General features: G+C 37.3%; 1 protein-coding gene across 1 annotated transcript in view; it reads right to left on the minus strand.

Annotated features, from left to right (window-relative positions):
• Positions 1-1,907: 1,907 nt before the first annotated feature.
• ST8SIA6 (ST8 alpha-N-acetyl-neuraminide alpha-2,8-sialyltransferase 6) overlaps positions 1,908-19,807 on the minus strand; it is a 150,350-nt gene continuing 132,450 nt past the window's right edge. The window contains exons 6-9 of the mRNA XM_019933513.2: positions 18,836-18,948; positions 16,318-16,410; positions 14,590-15,102; positions 1,908-3,062 (exon numbers count right to left, since the gene is read on the minus strand). Coding sequence (XP_019789072.1) covers positions 14,634-15,102; positions 16,318-16,410; positions 18,836-18,948 — 675 coding nt within the window. The 3' untranslated portion in view covers positions 1,908-3,062; positions 14,590-14,633. The remainder of the gene's footprint in view (positions 3,063-14,589; positions 15,103-16,317; positions 16,411-18,835; positions 18,949-19,807) is intronic.

Genomic DNA, 19,807 nt, shown 5'->3' on the forward strand with positions numbered 1-19,807 from the left:
ATTTAAGACCGGTGCTTTTTTCATACAATGGATCATTTTCCTTACCCTCATGAGAGCAACTTCAATGTCTACCTTTAATCCCACCTAGAAATATTTTGACAAACTGACGAGAGTTAAGTATGTTAAAAAGTTAAAAGCATACGTTCTCTGCCTTTAAAACACTGAGCAAATTAATCTATGATGGTGTTCCATTAACAGTATTCCATTAATCTATGATGGCATTCCATTAACAGTATTCCATTAATCCATGATGGGACAGGTACCTCTACCCACATTTCTTAGCACAGGAAAAGGAGATTAAATATATTCACAGCCCCAAAAGAAAGCTGGTAATAGAATGGACTCAGGGACTATTGCAAATGACGGCATAACCTTCTGATTATGTCCTCGTCTAGAGAGCAAGCTACACATTCAGAAGACAAAATCCATTCTCCGTGGAGACAACAAGCACTCAGAAGCCAAGCAATTCCTGTGAACTTTACACTCCAGTGGGACCAGGTACCACGGCTCTCTTGAATCTCAGGTGATGAGCTGCCCCAGTGCCAGCAGCAGCCCTGGAGAATTCCTTCCCTCCTCTCCAAGTCCATTTTTAATATGTGTTTTTTTACATATACTAAATTGCTTATGATATAATGTTCATTTAAAATTTAACTCTTTGATTATTTTAAATTGTACATGTAAGTGGCACTCAGTACATTCACAATGTTACATAACCCCCTCTAATGTCTGTTCCGGAACATGTGCACCCTCCTTTTTGTCACTGGAATAATATTCCAGAGAGGTGGAAACATTCCATCTCTAAGATTTTAAAACCCGAACTTTAAACTTTGGACTCAAGTATATGGTTTACAGCCCCACCGAATCCTGTGTAAGAAATTCTAATTTCCAAGAACCTGGTACTATGTTACCATTCAAACTGGACACTTCTGAGAATACAGGGGGATAAACTGGGACCATCTGGGCAAACCAGGACATACTATTATTAAGAATAAACTTTCAATGAACTATTGCCTTAGTTCATTGCCTCAGATGCTAAATGCAAGAAATCTTTCTCTTCAGAGATGTTTATAACTAGACTCTGTGAACATAACTACCATACAGGGAATTTCATGATTCTTAGAAGAGCAACTTCGGTAAATAATTAATGGGTAAATATCCTTCTGGGAAACCATCAGGTTTGGGCTCTTTAGACAAAATTGTTAAAATATCACCCTATTTACCCAAAGATCAGGAAGCACAGAAAGTCTACTCTAAGGTAAAAAGTCTTCATAGCTATTGCTAAGACTTCACACACGAAACATTTCATTTCACGTATTTGATGAAAATGAATCAAGTCATTGTCTCACAAGTAAAACAAATAAGAGTACGGGAGCGTCCGTATTACTTTTTGATGAACAGAGAAGAGGGATCAGTGCCCAAAACGAAAATGGAAAAGGAATCATTAACCTAAGAGTTGCTTCTGAAGTGAATGCATTCAATCGCTAGTAACTGATTATACAAAAAAAAAATTTTTTTTTAATGTCACACAGTGTATTTTCTCTATGATCAACAGAATGGCATACTAAAAGTCTCTAGGGCTTGAGAGAAAGATCATAGAATTTGGAGTCACAACTACTTGGGTTCATACTCTAGTTCAATCACTTAGTAGGTGAGTGACACAGAAAATTGCTTGTAGCAAATACGGTTAGACGCCCATCCAAAATCTTTTCTTCCTCCTTCCCAACAAAACCCTGAATTTGCTCAGGTACACACCTGTCCCCCTTGAAGCCCATGCTTCTCAGGGATAGGACTAATTATAAAGGTTAACCCCAAATCCCGTTTACTCCCTCTGCCAATGATATAGCTGAGGTAAGGATTCTGAATCTCCTTGAGGTCCCAAAAGACAAGGAATAGAATAATAATGCCATTGGTACTTTATTGGATTTCACAACGCAGGTACATACACATATCTCAAAACAAATAAAACAGAATCAGGCTGATAAAAGAAATTAATTTATCACATTAAATGCTCATTTCAAAAAGAACTCAGGGGAATTTAACATACTGGATACTTCACAATAAACTTTAAAATGAATATAGTAGAATATATAAAACTTTATAATGTAAGCTTGAATCATAATTCCTTAATTTAGAAAAGTTAAAATTTAGAATTTATTGAGAAGGATAAGACAGTTAAAAATGACCCAATGTAATGAAGGTAAAATTCTAAAATCTAAAAATTTTAGATAATCTTATTTCCCCTAACAAAACAACATCAACGATAATAAAGCTAAAGAGAGGTTAAAATATTGATTAAACATACAAGCTTTGGGTATACAACCTAAATTTGAAAACTGGCTCTGACACCTGTATACTATATAACATTGGGCAAGATTCTTAGCCTCTCTTAGCCCATTTTCTTATATATCAAATGGAGATAATATAATCTCACAGACTTAGGTTTTAATAAGATAACGTAAGCCAATTTCTTGTATAGGTGCCAAGTGTATAGTAAGCCCTAAATTAAATATGTTAATTACATTCACATAATAAAATTAGTTCCAAGGGATCTCACTGACATCTGGTAGTCTATTATAGAATACTGGGTTTTAAAAAGCAGCCCAAATTTCAGATGGGCAAAGGGAAATCCTCAAAGACATTTCCAGCAACTCCAAGAAAAGACAGGTGGCAAACATGATAGAAATAAAATCATATCGAATTACTCCTCCTGGATAAGATAGAGTAACAGGTACTGGATTTAGCTTCCTACCTGAAACAACTTAAAAAAAAAAAAAAAAGCAGACGACATGAATGAAACAATGGTTTTCAGACACTTGGACATTAGGCAACTCAGGACGGTGATCCCTGAGAAAAGCGGATGCAAATGGGTTGAGTCCTACAATTGCCCTAACTTACTGCCAAATGGTTTCCAGGCCAAGCACAGGGAGGGGAAACTCAGGCAGAGTCCAGTCGTCTCTGAGAATAGAGGTTATAGATCTAGGAGTCTGGGGATGCCAAAGTACATATTGAGTGGAGAAGGCTTCATGGAGAGAAATCTCTGCAGGGTGTTTTCTGGTCTTCAGCTGAGGAATGACAAGCACATTTAAGTGAGGAAACTACCTGAATCTGGGAAAAGAATCACCAGAAAAGAGAAGGAAAAATTCCTGAAACTTAAAAAGGCCAGGAATAATTCGTGTCCCCACCAAACATAAAGGAAAATCTTGTAATTCATAGGACACTGAGTAGGGTGTTCATAAGGGTATTGCCTCAGTGTGAGAAAAAATTTGCTCTAGGATAGCGCTGCTATGATTCCAACTAACAAAGACTAAAAGTAAGCCTCTAAAAGGAACAAATTGTTTACAGGTAACTCAATTTCTTCCCAGAACAAATCTTAAGATATTTACAGGATCGCAAAATATTCAAAATATTTAACACACACCAAAGTAAAATTTACAATATCTGGCATTCAATTAAAAAATCACCAGATGTTTGAAGAAGCAGAAAAATACAACTCATACTGAGGAGAAAAATCTATCAGTAGAAACAGATTCAAGAATTACACAGATGACAGAATTAGTACAAAAAGACACAAACAGTTATAAGTATATCTGACATGTTCAAGAAGATAAATATATATGCATATTAAATATAGACATGGAAGGTATAAAAAGACACAAACAGAACTTCTACAATGTTTAAAATGAAAAACATCCTGGATGGGATTAATACCAGTTTAGACACTGTAAAACAAAAAAATTAGTGACTTTGAAGATGCAGGAATAGAAACTACAGAAAATGAAAAACAGACCAGAAAAATAAAGGAGGAGGTAAGACAGAAAAAATATTTGAAAATAATTGCCTGAACTTTCCAAATCTGATGAAAGCTGTAAGTCCACAGATGCAAGATACTCAAAGAAACTCAAGTACAAAAAACTTAAAGAAAATTATACCAAGTCACATATTAATAAAAGTGCTTAAGACTAGTGCTAGAAAAAAAAATTAAAAAGGAACCAGAGGGAAAAAAGATACTTTATGGGAGAAAAGACAGCCTCTTCAATAAGTGGTGCTGGGAAAACTGGACAGCTACATGTAAAAGAATGAAATTCGAACACTCCCTAACACCATACACAAAAATAAACTCAAAATGGATTAAAGATCTAAATGCAAGGCCAGACACTCTAAAACTCTTAGAGGAAAACATAGGCAGAACACTCTATGACATAAATGACAGCAAGATCCTTTTTGACCCACCTCCTAGAGAAATGTAAATAAAAATAAAAATAAACAAATGGGACCTAATGAAACTTAAAAGCTTTTGCACAGCAAAGGAAACCATAAATAAGATGAAAAGACGACCCTCAGAATGGGAGAAAATATTTGCAAATGAAGCAACTGACAAAGGATTAATCTCCAAAATATACAAGCAGCTCATGCAGCTCAATATCAAAAAAACAAACAACCCACTCCAAAAATGGGCAGAAGACCTAAATAGACATTTCTCCAAAGAAGATATACAGATTTCCAACAAACACATGAAAGGGTGCTCAACATCACTAATCATTAGAGAAATATAAATCAAAAGTACAGTGAGGTATCACCTCACACTGGTCGGAGTGGCCATCATCAAAAAATCTACAAAGAATAAATGCTGGAGAGGGTGCGGAGAAAAGGGAACCCTCTTGCACTGTTGGTGGGAATGGAAATTGATAGCAGCCACTATGGAGAACAGTTATGGAGGTTCCTTAGAAAACTAAAAATAGCACTACCATATGACCCAGCAATCCCATTATTGGGCATATACCCTGAGAAAACCATAATTAAAAAGAGTCATGTACCACAATGTTCACTGCAGCTCTATTTACAATAGCCAGGACATGGAAGCAACCTAAGTGTCCATCAACAGATGAATGGATAAAGGAGATGTGGCACGTATATACAATGCAATATTAGCCATAAAAAAAAGTGAAATTGAGTTATTCGTAGTGAGGTGGATGGACCTAGAGACTGTCATACAGAGTGAAGTAAGTCAGAAAGAAAAATAAATACTGTACGCTAACACATATATATGGAATCTAAAAAAAAAAAAAAGGTTCTAAAGAACCTAGGGGCAGGACAGGAATAAAGACACAGATGTAGAGAATGGACTTGAGGACACGGGGAGGGGGAAGTGTAAGCTGGGATGAAGTGAGAGACTGGCATGGACATATATACACTACCAAATGTAAAACAGATAGGTAGTGGGAAGCAGTCGCATAGCACAGTGAGATCAGCTCGGTGCTTTGTGACCAGCTAGAAGGGTGGGATAGGGAGGGTGGGAGGGAGACGCAAAAGGGAGGGGATATGGGGATATATGTATACATATAGCTAATTCACTTTGTTATACAGCAGAAACTAACATAACACACCATTGTAAAGCAATTATACTCCAATAAAGACGTTTAAAAAAATTGTGTTTAACTGAATGAATGTGCAATTTATAGATATTTTGTTAACTTGAAGACCATGGCACTTTTTTTTTTTTGCGGTACGCGGGCCTCTCACTGCTGTAGCCTCTCCCGTTGCGGAGCACAGGCCCCGGACGCGCAGGCTCAGCGGCCACGGCTCACGGGCCCAGCCGCTCCGCGGCATGTGGGATCTTCACGGACCGGGACACGAACCCGTGTCCCCGGCATCGGCAGGCGGACTCCCAACCACTGCGCCACCAGGGAAGCCCGACCGTGGCACTTTAAAATTTTTAAATTTAACTTTTTAAATTAAACTTTTCAATTTAATAAATTAATAAAGAATATTTGGATAATATTTTTGATATAAAACTTTGGTCACTAAAATTAGCTCTTATACATTTTTAAATGGCTACGGATCATCAGGTGTGTAAATGAGTTCAGATAATGTTGATTATGGAGGAGTTTTTGCCAGCTCTACTCAATACTCTGTAGTGACCAATATGGGAAAGAATCTAAAAAAGAGTGGATACATGTATATGTATAACTGATTCACTTTGCTGTACAGCAGAGACTAACACAACATTGTAAATCAACTATACTCCAATAAAAATTAATTAAAAAAATTAACTTGTGAAGGTGATATGAAATGTGTTTATGAATAAAACTAGCTACATAGCTCTTAGTCAAAAAAAAAAAAGATACATTACATACATGGGAACAAAGGTAAGAATGACAACAAACTTCTCATTGGGAACAATGTTAAGTCACAAGAGAGTGGAGCAACATCTTCAAAGTAATGAAAGAACATATACTGTCAATCCAGCAAAAAACATTTTTTTTTTTTTTTTTTTTTCGGTAAGCGGGCCTCTCACTGCTGTGGCCTCTCCCGTTGCGGAGCACAGGCTCTGGACGCGCAGGCTCAGCGGCCATGGCTCACGGGCCCAGCCGCTCCATGGCATGTGGGATCCTCCCGGACCGGGGCATGAACCCGTGTCCCCTGCATCGGCAGGCAGACTCTCAACCACTGCGCCACCAGGGAAGCCCAAAACATTTTTTTAAAGATGGTGAAATAAAAACTTTTGCCAACATATAAAAACAGAAAGAATTTAGCACCAGCAGTCCAGGCCTACAAGAAATGTTAAAGGAAATCCTTCAGAGAAATAATACCCAATGAAAATGCAGATCTACATATAAAGAATACTGAAAATGGTAAATATGTGGGTAAATATAAAAAATTTTCCTTAAGAAATTTCAGAAAGGTAACTGACAGTTTAAAACCAAAAATATAATATGTGCAGTTTATAATATATGTAGAAGTAAAATGTGTGACATTAAATCTAAATGATATAAACACATCAATAAAAGGCAGATGTTCAGATTACATAAAGAAGCAAGACCCAACTATTTGCTGCCTATAAGAAAACTACTTTAAGTATAAAGAAACAAATAAGTTCAAGGTAAAATGATATGCTAAAAAAGATATGCTAATTATATAATTAAAAATAGCTGGAGTGGCTATAATATCAAAGTAGATTTCAGAGAAAATAATATTACTAGGGGGCTTCCCTGGTGGCGCAGTGGTTGAGAGTCCGCCTGCCGATGCAGGGGACGTGGGTTCATGCCCCGGTCCGGGAAGATCCCACATGCCGTGGGGCGGCTGGGCCCGTGAGCCGTGGCCGCTGGGCCTGCGAGTCGGGAGCCTGTGCTCTGCAACGGGAGAGGTCACAACAGTGAGAGGCCCGCATACCGCCAAAAAAAAGAAAAAATAATAATAATAATATTACTAGGGATAAAGAGGATAATTTCAGAATGATAATGAGGTCATTTATCAAGAGAACCAAAGCAAAAATGAATAAGACTGCAAGAAGAAATAGTTAAATCCACAGTTATAGTCAAGGATTTAACACTCTTCTCTCATTAATTGACAGAACAAGCACACAGGAAATCACAAGATACAGAAGACTTAAATAACAATATCAACCAACCTGACGTAATTGACATTAGTAGAACACTGCACCCAGCGACATCAGAATACACATGCTTTTCAAGTGCACACAGAAAATTTACCAAGAAAGACCATGGTCTAGTCCATAAAAATAAAAGTCTCAATAAAGTTAAATGGATTAAAATCATACAAAGTATGTTCACTGACCACGCTGAAATTAATTTAAAATAATCTACAGTAATATATCTGGAACAATTCAGAAATATTTGAAAGTACATAATATACTTCTAAATAACTTTTGGTACAAACAAGAAACAAAATCAAAGTATTCTGAACTGCATGAAGAACAAAATATATCAAAATTTGTGGAAAGCAGTTTTTGGAGGAAAATCTACAGCATTAAACTCCCATGTTAAAAACACAAATAAGTCTCGGGGCTTCCCTGGTGGCGCAGTGGTTGAGAATCTGCTTGCTAATGCAGGGGACACGGGTTCAAGCCCTGGTCTGGGAGGATCCCACATGCCGCGGAGCAACTAGGCCTGTGAGCCACAACTACTGAGCCTGCGCGTCTGGAGCCTGTGCTCCGCAACAAGAGAGGCTGCGATAATCAGAGGCCCGCGCACTGCGATGAAGAGTGGCCCCCACTTGCCACAACTAGAGAAAGCCCTCACACAGAAACGAAGACGCAACGCAGCAAAAATAAATAAATAAACTCCTACCCACAACATCTTCTAAAAAAAAAAAAAGTCTCATATTAATTACCTTAAGCAACTATAAAAATGAAATCCAATGACCCTTACTTCACACCATAAACACACACACAAAATTAACTCAAAGTGGCTCATAAGACTAAATGTAAAACCTTCTAAGAAAGCACAGGAGAGGATCTTAGTGACCTTGGGTTTGTCAAAGATCTCTTAAATTTGAAACAAGAGGTACAAACTATAAAATTAAAAGATCCATAAATTAGACTTTAGTGAAATTAAAAACTTTTGTTGTTCAAAAGACACTATTAAGAAAATGAAAAGGCAAATCTCAAACTGAGAGAAAATAGTTGCAAAACATATATCTAACGAAAGATCTGTATCGGTAATTTATAAAAATTCTCTTATAACTCCATAATAAAGCAATCCAATCAAAAATAGTCAGAATATTTGAATAGACACTTCACCAAAGAAGACACACAGAAGGCAAATAAACATCTGAGAAGATAATCAAAGGGGAATTCCAATTAAAATCATGAGAAACAACTATACACCCAACATAATGTCTCGAATTAATGAAGACTGACCATACAAAATTTTACCAAAGATGCGGGGTAACTACAACTGGTATAGACCGCTGATAGAAACATGAAACGTTACAACAACTTTGGAAAATAGTTTGGTAGTTTTAAAAAGTGTTAGACAGGCACAGACCATGTGACCCAGCAGTTCCAACCCTAGATATTGGCCCCCAAAAATGAAAATATACGTCCACACAAAGACTTGTGCATGAATGTCCATGATAGCTGCATTTGTAACAGCCCCAAACTGGAGACAACTAAAATGTATCTCAGTGGGTGAATGGATAAACCAGTCATGGTACATCCATATAATAGATTTCTACTCAGTAAATAGGGGAATAAACTATTGACGCACGAACAACAGGAGTGAGTCTCCTTTTCTTGAATTATTTATTCATTTTATCCCTTTACTTATTCCTTTATCTCTAAACCCACTCCCATTACGCCCTCCTAAATTGGCACTCTTCTAGTATTTAATATATGCCCTTTACTATGTATGTACACATGTATGCATGTGTATATGTAAGTGTATATATATATATGCTTTAACGTATATTTCAATGGCATTATGCTATAGCTCTTATTTTCCCCTTTCTGCTGTATTTTAAGGACTTATCCTAGCTCTATACACATCCGGTAAGTTGCTTCTAACTGATATATTTCATACTATGTGTTTACCAATGTTACCTCATTGACTCCCTTAGAGATGGGTACCTGTGTAACCCACTTCCTGCTACCACAAACAATAATGAAATAAATATCTTAAATCTTGTCTCCTTGTGGACCTACAAAGAAAGTTCTCTGGGACATAGGTATGACGGTGGGATTGCTGGGCCATAGGCCAAATAATTAACATGACTAACTCGGTCCTTCGAGACTGCTTTCCAAAATGGCTGAATCAGTTTACACTTCTACTGGCATTTGGAATTAACAATCTTATGAATTCTTAGCAATATATCTCATTTTAATTTTCATTTCTCAGCTATTAGTAAGTTTGAGCATCACTTTCTATTCTTATTAGCTACTCAGCTTTTCTCTTTGTAGATCACATTCTTATTCTTTGCTCATTTTTATATTGAGTTTCCTGTCTTTCATTTGTTGATTTGTAGTTCGCGGGAATGTTTCTATAGTAATGTCATGAATTTTATGCTTTGCTAAAAGCTATTCTAGTCTGTTACTCTCTATTAGCTTTAAGGTGTTGTTCACTGACTAGAAAATTCTACACTTTAATGTAGCCATAGCCATCACTTCTCAACCTGATTAAGACATTATTTGGGGGTTATGTTTAAGGGGTACAGCCCCTTACCTACATTTTGTTCTATTAGCTTTGCAGTCATCTTTTAATCCCTCTTTAATCTACCTGGAGTCCAACTTGTTCTATGGTGCAATGTAGGAATTTGGTTTTTTCTCTATTATGAGCCAGTGTTGCAATACCATCTGCTAAAGAGTTGATCTTTTCTCCATTATATAAAATGAAGTGATGCATCTCTATCATATACCACACTTTTTTTGGTAAAAAGAAGAATGCTCTTGGAAGGGTGATGACCCAGATGAGATGGGCAAGAAAAATATCCCTGGCCCTCCATCTCCAGGAGGGCAATGGTGACTGCCCACTATGGATTCAGCCTTCTGAAGCCACATGCAAGTAGGAAACCTTGAACTCACCCAGGGGCTCTAAAGGGATTTTTAAAAAACAAGAATAAAGAAAGAAATAGTCTTATTAGGTCAAGTGCTTCAGATATTTCCTGTGAATTCCTGCAATTCCTGCAATGTTTAGTAGCAAAACAATGTGTTTCCGTGTCATGTTACATACATAAAATGCTTTTAGTGTCATAACTATACTACATATTGCATCATACTTAGCTGTTTAGAATGTGAGCAGACCTGTTATCCACAAAGCTTTCCAATTTTCCCAAAGCTTTTGGAAATTCATGGAATGATTTAGGGTGCTTGACATGATATAGTATTTAACTGGTACACTTTTTGTAAGCAAGGAAAAATCTTGTCCCAAACGGGTCTGATTTATGGCTTACTTCAGTATTCTATACATAGTAAGTCCTCAAAACAATGTCCTTGGCTGACTACCTGGCTGAGTGCCCACATATTCCCTGGGTTGGAATTTACAAGCAGAAGGAAATCTTCCTTCGTGAAAGTCATGATCTATTTGCATTTGCCTTTCGTTAGGAGGAAAAAGCACCAGAGACTTCAAGGACTATTATAGTGTATAAAACTTAAGTCCATGCAATTATTCATGAGCCCCTCCCGGGGCCATACAGCATTATTATATGCTTCAATAAATGTTTCTGCCTTACCCTTGGATTTCAATAGAAACTATTTTGCACTCTTGTAATTCACTCACATTGCCCCATTGATTCTAAACAACAAGTAGAAAATGGAATCAAGCAAGCCAGTATTTCCCTTAGAAACTGGTGGCAGGTGGTATTACGAGCTGGAGTCCTAACTAAGAGCTTAGTACTGGCTAGCACCCGTACTCAAACATTCCGTTTTCCATGCCTATAGATGTACTTGAAGTTAAAGAGCAGAAGATCAAATCCATCCATGTAACAAGATTTAACCGGTGCTCATTACACCCAGGGATTTCATGAGTGTCATGCTTAGACTTGGTTAATCTCTAAATCTACAGGATGGAGTTCAGAGTTTCTCTTTTTGTTTGGATCTAAAGAACTGTGACTTACTATTTCCAATTCACATAGCTGATAGGTTACATTATAACATTTCCTCTCTGCTGGAGGATGACCTTCCACGTGTTCCATTGTGATGCACCAGTAATGTTCTTCTGTTCCAAAACAGATTTTGTTTCTTACTTTCTAAAATATAATAGAACATGAATTTTGATAATGTCACATGAACACCATCCTCCCACTCCTTTTATTTCTCCACAATAAAGAAACCCTGGGGACACTACAGATGGTGAAGGGGAGTTTCACGCAATGGCAGGTAACTGCAAGCTCTTGTGATTTCAACTCAGGAAAGAGACAGAAAGAGCGCACGTGTTCTCTGTGACCTAGGCTTTTTGGTTAATGTGAACCTAGCTGGGACGGCTGTATAAACGTCAACATGCTTTGAGGCTGGCAACACAAACATTAATACAAATGTTAAACAAGAAACCAACTTTGGTTGTGTCCATGGGAAAAGATCTACAAATGTTCTCCACAACTTAAAAGTTTTTCTACTGACATTTAACCGGAACATGGGTATTATTAGGACAATGTTCCTTGCTCTCCCACCATTTTGAATATTTCCCAAATCCTTATCAGTGACACTGAAAATTTTACTGATGTTTTGAAACTCTAGACAAAATATCCAAGGTTAAAATGGGAAGTTATATGGGAAAAACTTAAGTAGGCTCTAAATGTCCTAATCATATGTAATTTTTATTAAATAACTTATAAAGTCTCCATATTGTATATCTAATGATTTAGTTCACTATATTCTATTATTTTTACTCATCAATCATATATTTCCCATGTCATCAAAAAGCAAAGTTTATGTCTCTACCCAGCAGAAAACATTTTTAGGGAAACCTTTTACTAAACTATAAAATATTAGAGTGTTCCGATCTATTTTTCATAATCATTGCTAGTAACATGATAGAAACATTACCAATCCTGATAGCAGATTTTCAGAAATTAATTAAACCCATTAGAATCAGTAGAAAGCAGTCATTTATTCGTCACTACAGAAAGAAAGAAAAATGAATTAGACTTTATGTAACTAAAAGCACATTCCTTTTAGAAAATATCCACATGTGAATTTTGAAATCAATTTATGGCGGTAATAGGTTTCATTTGCTAAAGAAGAACAAATGAAAATGTAAATTAAGAATGGCATCACAAACGGCAACTACGATTGAATCAAAGATGTACTTTATCAAAATAAGCAATTTACGGCAGAGTGTTCTTACAAGTGAACCCTGAATAAAACAATAATCTGGCTAAGGTAAGAATTCAGAATTACATTTGTAATTAATTTGCCATGCTCAGTCTGCTCTGTTCCTATTTCTGCTCTTCTCGTGCTGGTACAAAGACGAGCACGGAAGTGTGCACGTGATTACTTATTTAAGTCAAATACCTTATGCAATGGATGCACTTATGACCTGTATTAACCTGTATCATCAGGATGTAAGGGAGTTTTGCAAAATGCTAATGTTCAATGTCTCCTTAAGCTTTCTTTTATATTGATGTCTTATTTCTCACGTAAATGTACACTTTTCCTTATGAGAATTAAGTTTCTCTGTGCTTTAGTTCTTACAACTTTCCTATGAAATCAAGCAGCTTGGTATTATTCCCATTTCACAGATGTGGGCCTAAGCCACCACCGCCATGTGCTATATCCTACTCTCACAGGGCAGATTGTGGGGCAAAGACCATGATTTACCTTCAAACAGCTTCGTTTTCACGAATCAGAATCAAGTGGACAGGGCTTCCCTGGCAGCACAGTGGCTAAGAATCCGCCTGCCAATGCAGGAGACACGGGTTCCATCCCTGGTCCGAGAAGATCCCGCATGCCGCGGAGCAACTAAGCCCGTGCGCCACAACTACTGAGCCTGACCTCTAGAGCCCGTGAGCCACAACTACTGAGCCCACGTGCCACAACTACTGAAGCCCTCATGCCTGGAGCCCGTGCTCCGCAACGAGAAGCACCGCAATGAGAAGCCCATGCACCGCAATGAAGAGCAGCCCCCGCTCGCCGCAACTAGAGAAAGCCCGTGCACAGCAATGAAGACCCAACGCAGCCAAAAAAAAGAATCAAGGGGACAGCCTTCTCCCCATCATATTCCCTCTCCCTAGAATCTTCTTCATTTGGTAAAGCCTTACTCCCTTTCTAGGCTTAATTCAGAAACCAGCTCTTCTCTGAAACAGACTCCACTGAAATCGACTGAATGATTCCTGCCTCTGTCCCCCATAGCTTTTGTGAGAATACTGAGCACACCCTTTCACTGTTCACAGCACGCACATCTGTTTATTCCTGCACGAGTTAGTCTTTTTTTTTTTTTCTTTTTGTCTGCGCCGCACGGTTTGTGGGATCTTAGGTCCCCGAGCAGGGATCGAACCCGTGGCCCACTGCAGTGGCAGCGTGGAGTCTTAACCACTGGACCGCCAGGGAAGTCCCCAGGACTTAGTCATTTTTATATCCCTCTCGCAGAGCCTGGGAAAGGGTCTAGCATGAAGCAGCTGTTCAACAACCTTAGCAAAGTAAATTGTATGAGTGACCGCCACAGACAACAGGTAAGTAGAATTGTAACTATTCCTGCCCTTGAAGTAAATCCTGTCAGTGGGAGAGGAAAAGGCTTAAGAGTGAGACAGGAAGTTAATACGTATATTAAAGAGTGATTTTTAAGTGTAGATAAAGGAGGAAAAGGATTGGCCTAAATCCAACCACGACACCGGCACAGCTCAAGACACAAGTGAATGTAATTAGAGGCGTAAGGCGTTCATTCCTGCATAACCACGGGTTTCTTGTTTAATTACACAGTTTTCTTATATGCCCTCTTTAAGACAGGAAGAAAGGTGGGAATGATATTACGGATAATAGAGGCTCCTGACAGAGAAAGAATTCCAGTGGATACTGGCAGTTCAGCTGTTCTCTTCAGGAAGAGGCTTCAAGACAGCCTGCCTTTTTATTATGTCTGGTGAAGGTGAAAACGGCTGTTAAAAATATCAGCGAGGAGACATTTACGGAGTCCCTACCTCACTCTAAATACTTGCGGAAAGTTTTCACAGATTATCAGATTCTCCTAATATGACTTAGAGATCATGGTCCCCATTTTACAGGAAGAGGACTGAAGATCAGAACAATGATATGAGTCTGAGATTGCAAACCTAGTGCCAGAGCTTGGATCCAACCAAATTCCGGGACTCTTCCTACGACTCCCTACAACCCCCTCTTCCGGTGTTTGGAACACTGACACTCACCTACTGCATTGTGTGAACATGATTCCTGTTTACAGACATCTGGTTTAGGCGATTTCACATCTGCTAAATTGTAATCTGAGGATTCCTTTCACGTGAAGCTGGAGAATTTGTCTATACTCCTTGGGCATCTCATGGAAACCGCGCTTAGGTAACCTGTTGTCGTAGTAGTGATGGCTGACAGGTGTGTTCTCTCCAGTTTTAGAGAAGGGCCAGAATCCATAGAGTTTCACGTTCTCGCACAGTTCAACTGCCACACTTGTGATCATCAAGCCGGAGGACAGGCGATACTCGGTCACACCTTTAGTCCTCCAGAAGAGGGCAAGGTTTTTCAGGTACTTGGGATGGAAAAATAAGACTCTTTGTCTTGCTTTAGACTCCTTCAGTGTGTAGTACACCTTAAAAGAGGCCGCAGTGTTGGCCCTGAAGGAAAATGCTGGCAGAAGGACGAATGCATCTCCATAGGTTGCAACGTCCTCCAGAAATATTGCTTTCTTTTCCTTTAAGTTCCCATATCTGCCAAAGTTTTAAAACATCATGATTTTAACAGTAATCATCAAAGGAGCAGTTTTGGTAACATGAGGCTGAATTCACCACTGGCCAAAAATAGAACCATTTATATCACTGTATATAAAACAGAGAAACTGCAGACTCAGAAAAAACGCATGTTAAGTAAGCATCTTGTAAACATCAGGGGCGAGGTCTTCATTTCTCTTTCTTGGCATATCTAGGCTCTCATTCCTACCTTCTTATGGGGCAATACCCTTACTGGACATACATTTTTTATATTATTTTATCTTCCAACTCAGTCCTTTTTTCCTAAGGTTGCTTTTTAATGATGAATTACCTTCCAAATGTATAATGCTGAAATGTTTTCTCAAACATAACACACTCTTAAAATATCTGTACATTAAAAAAATTCATTGAGCTGTACGTTTGTATATACATGTTATTATAAAATAACAGTTTCCTTTAGAAAGTCTAAAGTATCTATATGCATACACACACACACACACACACACACACACACACACACACATCTTAAATTTCCTCCATGGATTGTGATAGCTCTATGTGTTTAATTTAAATAATACCTCCGTAAATATACTGGTGTGCATGACTGCGTGTGTTTAGAAAATAAGCCTTGGGGAGACAGGTACAATATTTTATATTCTCTTAAGCCATACTAGAACTATTTGAGGGGTGTATTCTACTAATAACAATTATTAGTCACTTCGGATGAAAATAGTTGAATAAAACTATATATAGGATTTTTATTAAACAGCCAACATTTTGTAGTAGTTACATTGTGGAAAATAAAATACACAAATTATTTTTTAGTAATAAACTGCCCGAAATGAAAACTGGATTTTGCCAGGTTCTCCTAAGGGTTACTCTCTGAAGCTTCTAAATAGACTACGTTTTTTCAAGAAAGCGCTATCGAGACAAGAGTAACACTAAAATTCTGAAACGAAATCTAAAAAAGGAACTTCACTATTAAAAAGTTCTCATTGGATTAGCAACATTCAGCTTATGACATTAGAAGTACAACTGGACATACCTCTTCTGAGCCACAACCTAAATTACCAAATATTCTTATATATTTTCCTAAAAAGCCATTCCAGCTGTATTAGAAGTCAGTCTCAGCAACAAGATTAGTGCTCAGACTAAGAAACAGGTTAAATAATGAGAAAAATGTTCTTGAACAGTTATGTAATTTGAGGTACTTACCTTAGTCTTATGATACTGGGATTTAGAGTCACCAGGTTGGTTTTAGTGCCAACATCATTGGTAACATTTCCTGTGGTTGGGGGGAGGTTACACCTGAAATTTGGAAGGAAAACTATTCTCAAAATATAACTTGTGAAAAAAAAATGTACATCCACATACATCCACACATATACATGTGATCGTTCTCATTTTATTGGAGAAAATTATTGTTGTTAAGAGGACCCTCAGAATTCATCTGATTTCCATCGAAAAACAGTAAGTACTGAACTCTTAGCTGGCATTTCAACATTGGATAAAATAAATGAATTTGATAAATGCTTTCAGTATTATGTAAGGCCTTTATAAGTAACAAAACTAGAAATGACAATTACACCTTGCCTAACTTTTGAAGAGTTCATGATCCTTTTATTAAAATTATTATTTATATTAATTAGATTCCCACAGAGGCATATCACCAATTTACAGATTTTAAAAAATTGAGGCACTGCGACTAAGGTTATAGTGTCTGCCAGAAGCAAAGACTATATAAAAAAAATCAAAATTTCCTGATTCCCATATGGACTGTTTTTCCACCAAATTAAGCTGTTAATAAATAAAGCCTTAACGTTCTTATAATGATGTTTTCATATTGATGTTCTCATCCTCTTTTGAGTACTATTTTGTTTTTAAATTGGAAAACAAATTAAGAATTGTAATTTTGAGTAAGTATATTCTTGTCACACAGAAAAGAGAAAGTATCATTTCAGAATTTCAAGTAGACCATTTCTTTAAAGCTATACATACAAAGGGAGCATCTCTGAGGAAGGCTGTTTAAACTTGATGTGTTCTGTAAGATGAGGCTGAAATATTCTATTCCATGCTCTATGAAATATATGGATAAATGAAACATGTACTTCTCTCACTGATAAAAAAAAGATACATCAGAAAACAAATATGGCACCTTGGGAAAAATAAATATTAATTTAGATAAGAGGCCACAGAAATGTCTTCATTAGTGGGCTTCCTGTAACAAATCTACTTTCTAGAACAGTCTCATATTCTTTTGAAGACTCAGAGATGATTTCCAATATGGTATCACTGGAGACCCCTAGGGGAAATACTGGGTATTGTATATACACAGTACAGTAAAGCCACTCAGCCCCTATTTTTGCTCCTTACACACTTAACTGACAGCTCCCAATCTTCTGAAATAAAAAAAAAAAAAAAAAAAAAAAAAGAGAATCAGCTTCCAGATGGTTTTATAAACTATGAAACATGTACAACCAAAACAGACATAGGCTTAAAAATTAAATAAATTTTAATGACACCAACCATGTACAGCCCCAATTTGACCTTTCAGTTTGGAAGGCTAACTTCAAAAGGAACTCTATATTCAGAAAAATAGCTGCATCAACAAATGCAGAATCTAGAAATATACGCATTTATTTTAGAGTTATAAATTAAGCAGCTGTTGAGTTTTTTTGGTTTTGGGGTTTTTTTCCCTGCTTGCTAAACCTAAACTTGTATTTCTTATATCTGCTATAAGGTAAAATGGATGTTTAGGAATAATATTCACCCCAGATGTTTTAGGAATTTTCAGTCTATAAAAATGTCTATTACAAGAAGAATTATTTATCTTCCTCATGGTTTTTCCATACTGAGTACTGTAACAAAATGGCTAAATCATGCAGGTATTGGCCATTTTCACATTCACCATGACGAACACATTCAATAATGGTTGGACTGCCAGGTCTGTTGTTCTGTTATTATCTTCAGCATAAAATTCTAAATGAGATTAAAGTGAGGGGGAGCTACTGATTCAGAATCATGTTTCTTTTTCATGGGCAGCATTAAATCAATAAAGCTCAAAGGATCTCCTCTGATGTATGCAATTGGTGCTCCTGAAATAGGAAGAAACGGATTTCAACTGACTTTATAAAAAGGTGCATTTCAATTGAAATCCACCCTCACAAGGATGAATCCTCTTTCCATCATATTCTGAAAGTGGAGATGCTCTGTGGCTTGTGTTATTAGTTCAGACACACAGAGAAACTACTTTTGTTTCTGCTTTGGCAAGCTAGCTTGTATTGAGATATAAACATTTTAAAAGATCAGAATTTAGAAGCTGCACATTTTTTAAAAATTTCAGGCCAGAAACCTAAATAAACATCAATGTTGTGTGGCTATACAATATCTAAGTCAGCATTTTCACAAGTATTACCTGAGAACAAAGTGTTCTTGAAATGCTCTGTTTAAAAAAAAAAAAAGTATCCTTAATATACTGAAGGCTCTGACAAGTCCTGCAGTGAAGACCCTCTTTGACTATGATCTCATGCAGGGTTTCTGGAAAGTTAAGTGACCATAGCGACATTCAGAGGAACTCATGATCCATTTAACACTTTTGGAAACACACTAGATAAATTGCAGGCTTAAGCAACAGAGTTCAAAGGTCAAAATTTACACAGAGTATCTTTAGCTTATTCATTTAAAATATCCAGCTGATCTTGGATGTCAAAGAAACCAATTCGACAGAGCTTACCTAAAAACAAAGTCGGATTTATCGATTTCGGCTCCGCAGAGAGACTGATTCAGAATCCCCCCATTTCCAACCACCGCACACTGATTGTAAGGGTACCCCACAAAAGGCTGAGTCTATCAGGAGAAAGGGAAAAACTGTCATAAAATAGCTTTAGTTTTAGAACCATAAACATCATCAGCTTAATTCAAGTAGCTTAATCTTTACACATGCTAAGGAAAGAAAAAGAACAAGAAGCAATACCACAGCATGTTAATCAACTTATGACATCATAAAAAAATCCTGTAAATCTGTTTCATTTCTCTTGAGAGGAATATATAGCATATCATAGACAAACATAATGTAATAATACAAAATATAATACACTTGTTCTTAAAATGTACTTTAACGTATTTTACATCACATAATTAAGTAAATAAATTGAGGATGAGAAAATCCCACATGGGCCTTTTGGACTAACAGGACCATTTCCAGCCAAAAATAGAAAAGAAAGCGATTCCAAAGTAGCATTCAATTCTCTATTCTTGGCCATAAAATTAATAGATAATTTAGTGAAAGTTCTCTGTGCTTCTTAAGTAGGTAGACCTTCAGGCTCAGTGAGGACAGATTTACGCCTGCGACCTCTGTACATGGTCAGCCACGGTGCTTCAGGGAGGCCCAGCAACTCTGTGCTGATTTGTTTCAAATTCATTTCTAAGGCCGGAATCATTTTTGTTTCCTCCAAGGACCCAACTGGCCGATCCCAAAAGACTTCCCACTTTTACCAAATCCTCTGCGGTCTGAAACATAACTTTTCAATTTGATAGAGTACTTTGCCTTTGCTGGTCACTTTTCCGGAAGTAAGGATGTGACCTTAACCAGCAGCAAGGGTGTCAGCTCAGAGTTCCGCGATGATGAGGTCCTGATTCACCTGCTTTGTCTCCAGAACGTGAGTGTAGGTCCTCAGGGGCAGAGAGCATGTTTATTACTTTTCAT

This window comes from Tursiops truncatus, chromosome 2 (assembly GCF_011762595.2).
Source record: "Tursiops truncatus isolate mTurTru1 chromosome 2, mTurTru1.mat.Y, whole genome shotgun sequence".
Lineage (NCBI taxonomy): Eukaryota > Metazoa > Chordata > Mammalia > Artiodactyla > Delphinidae > Tursiops > Tursiops truncatus.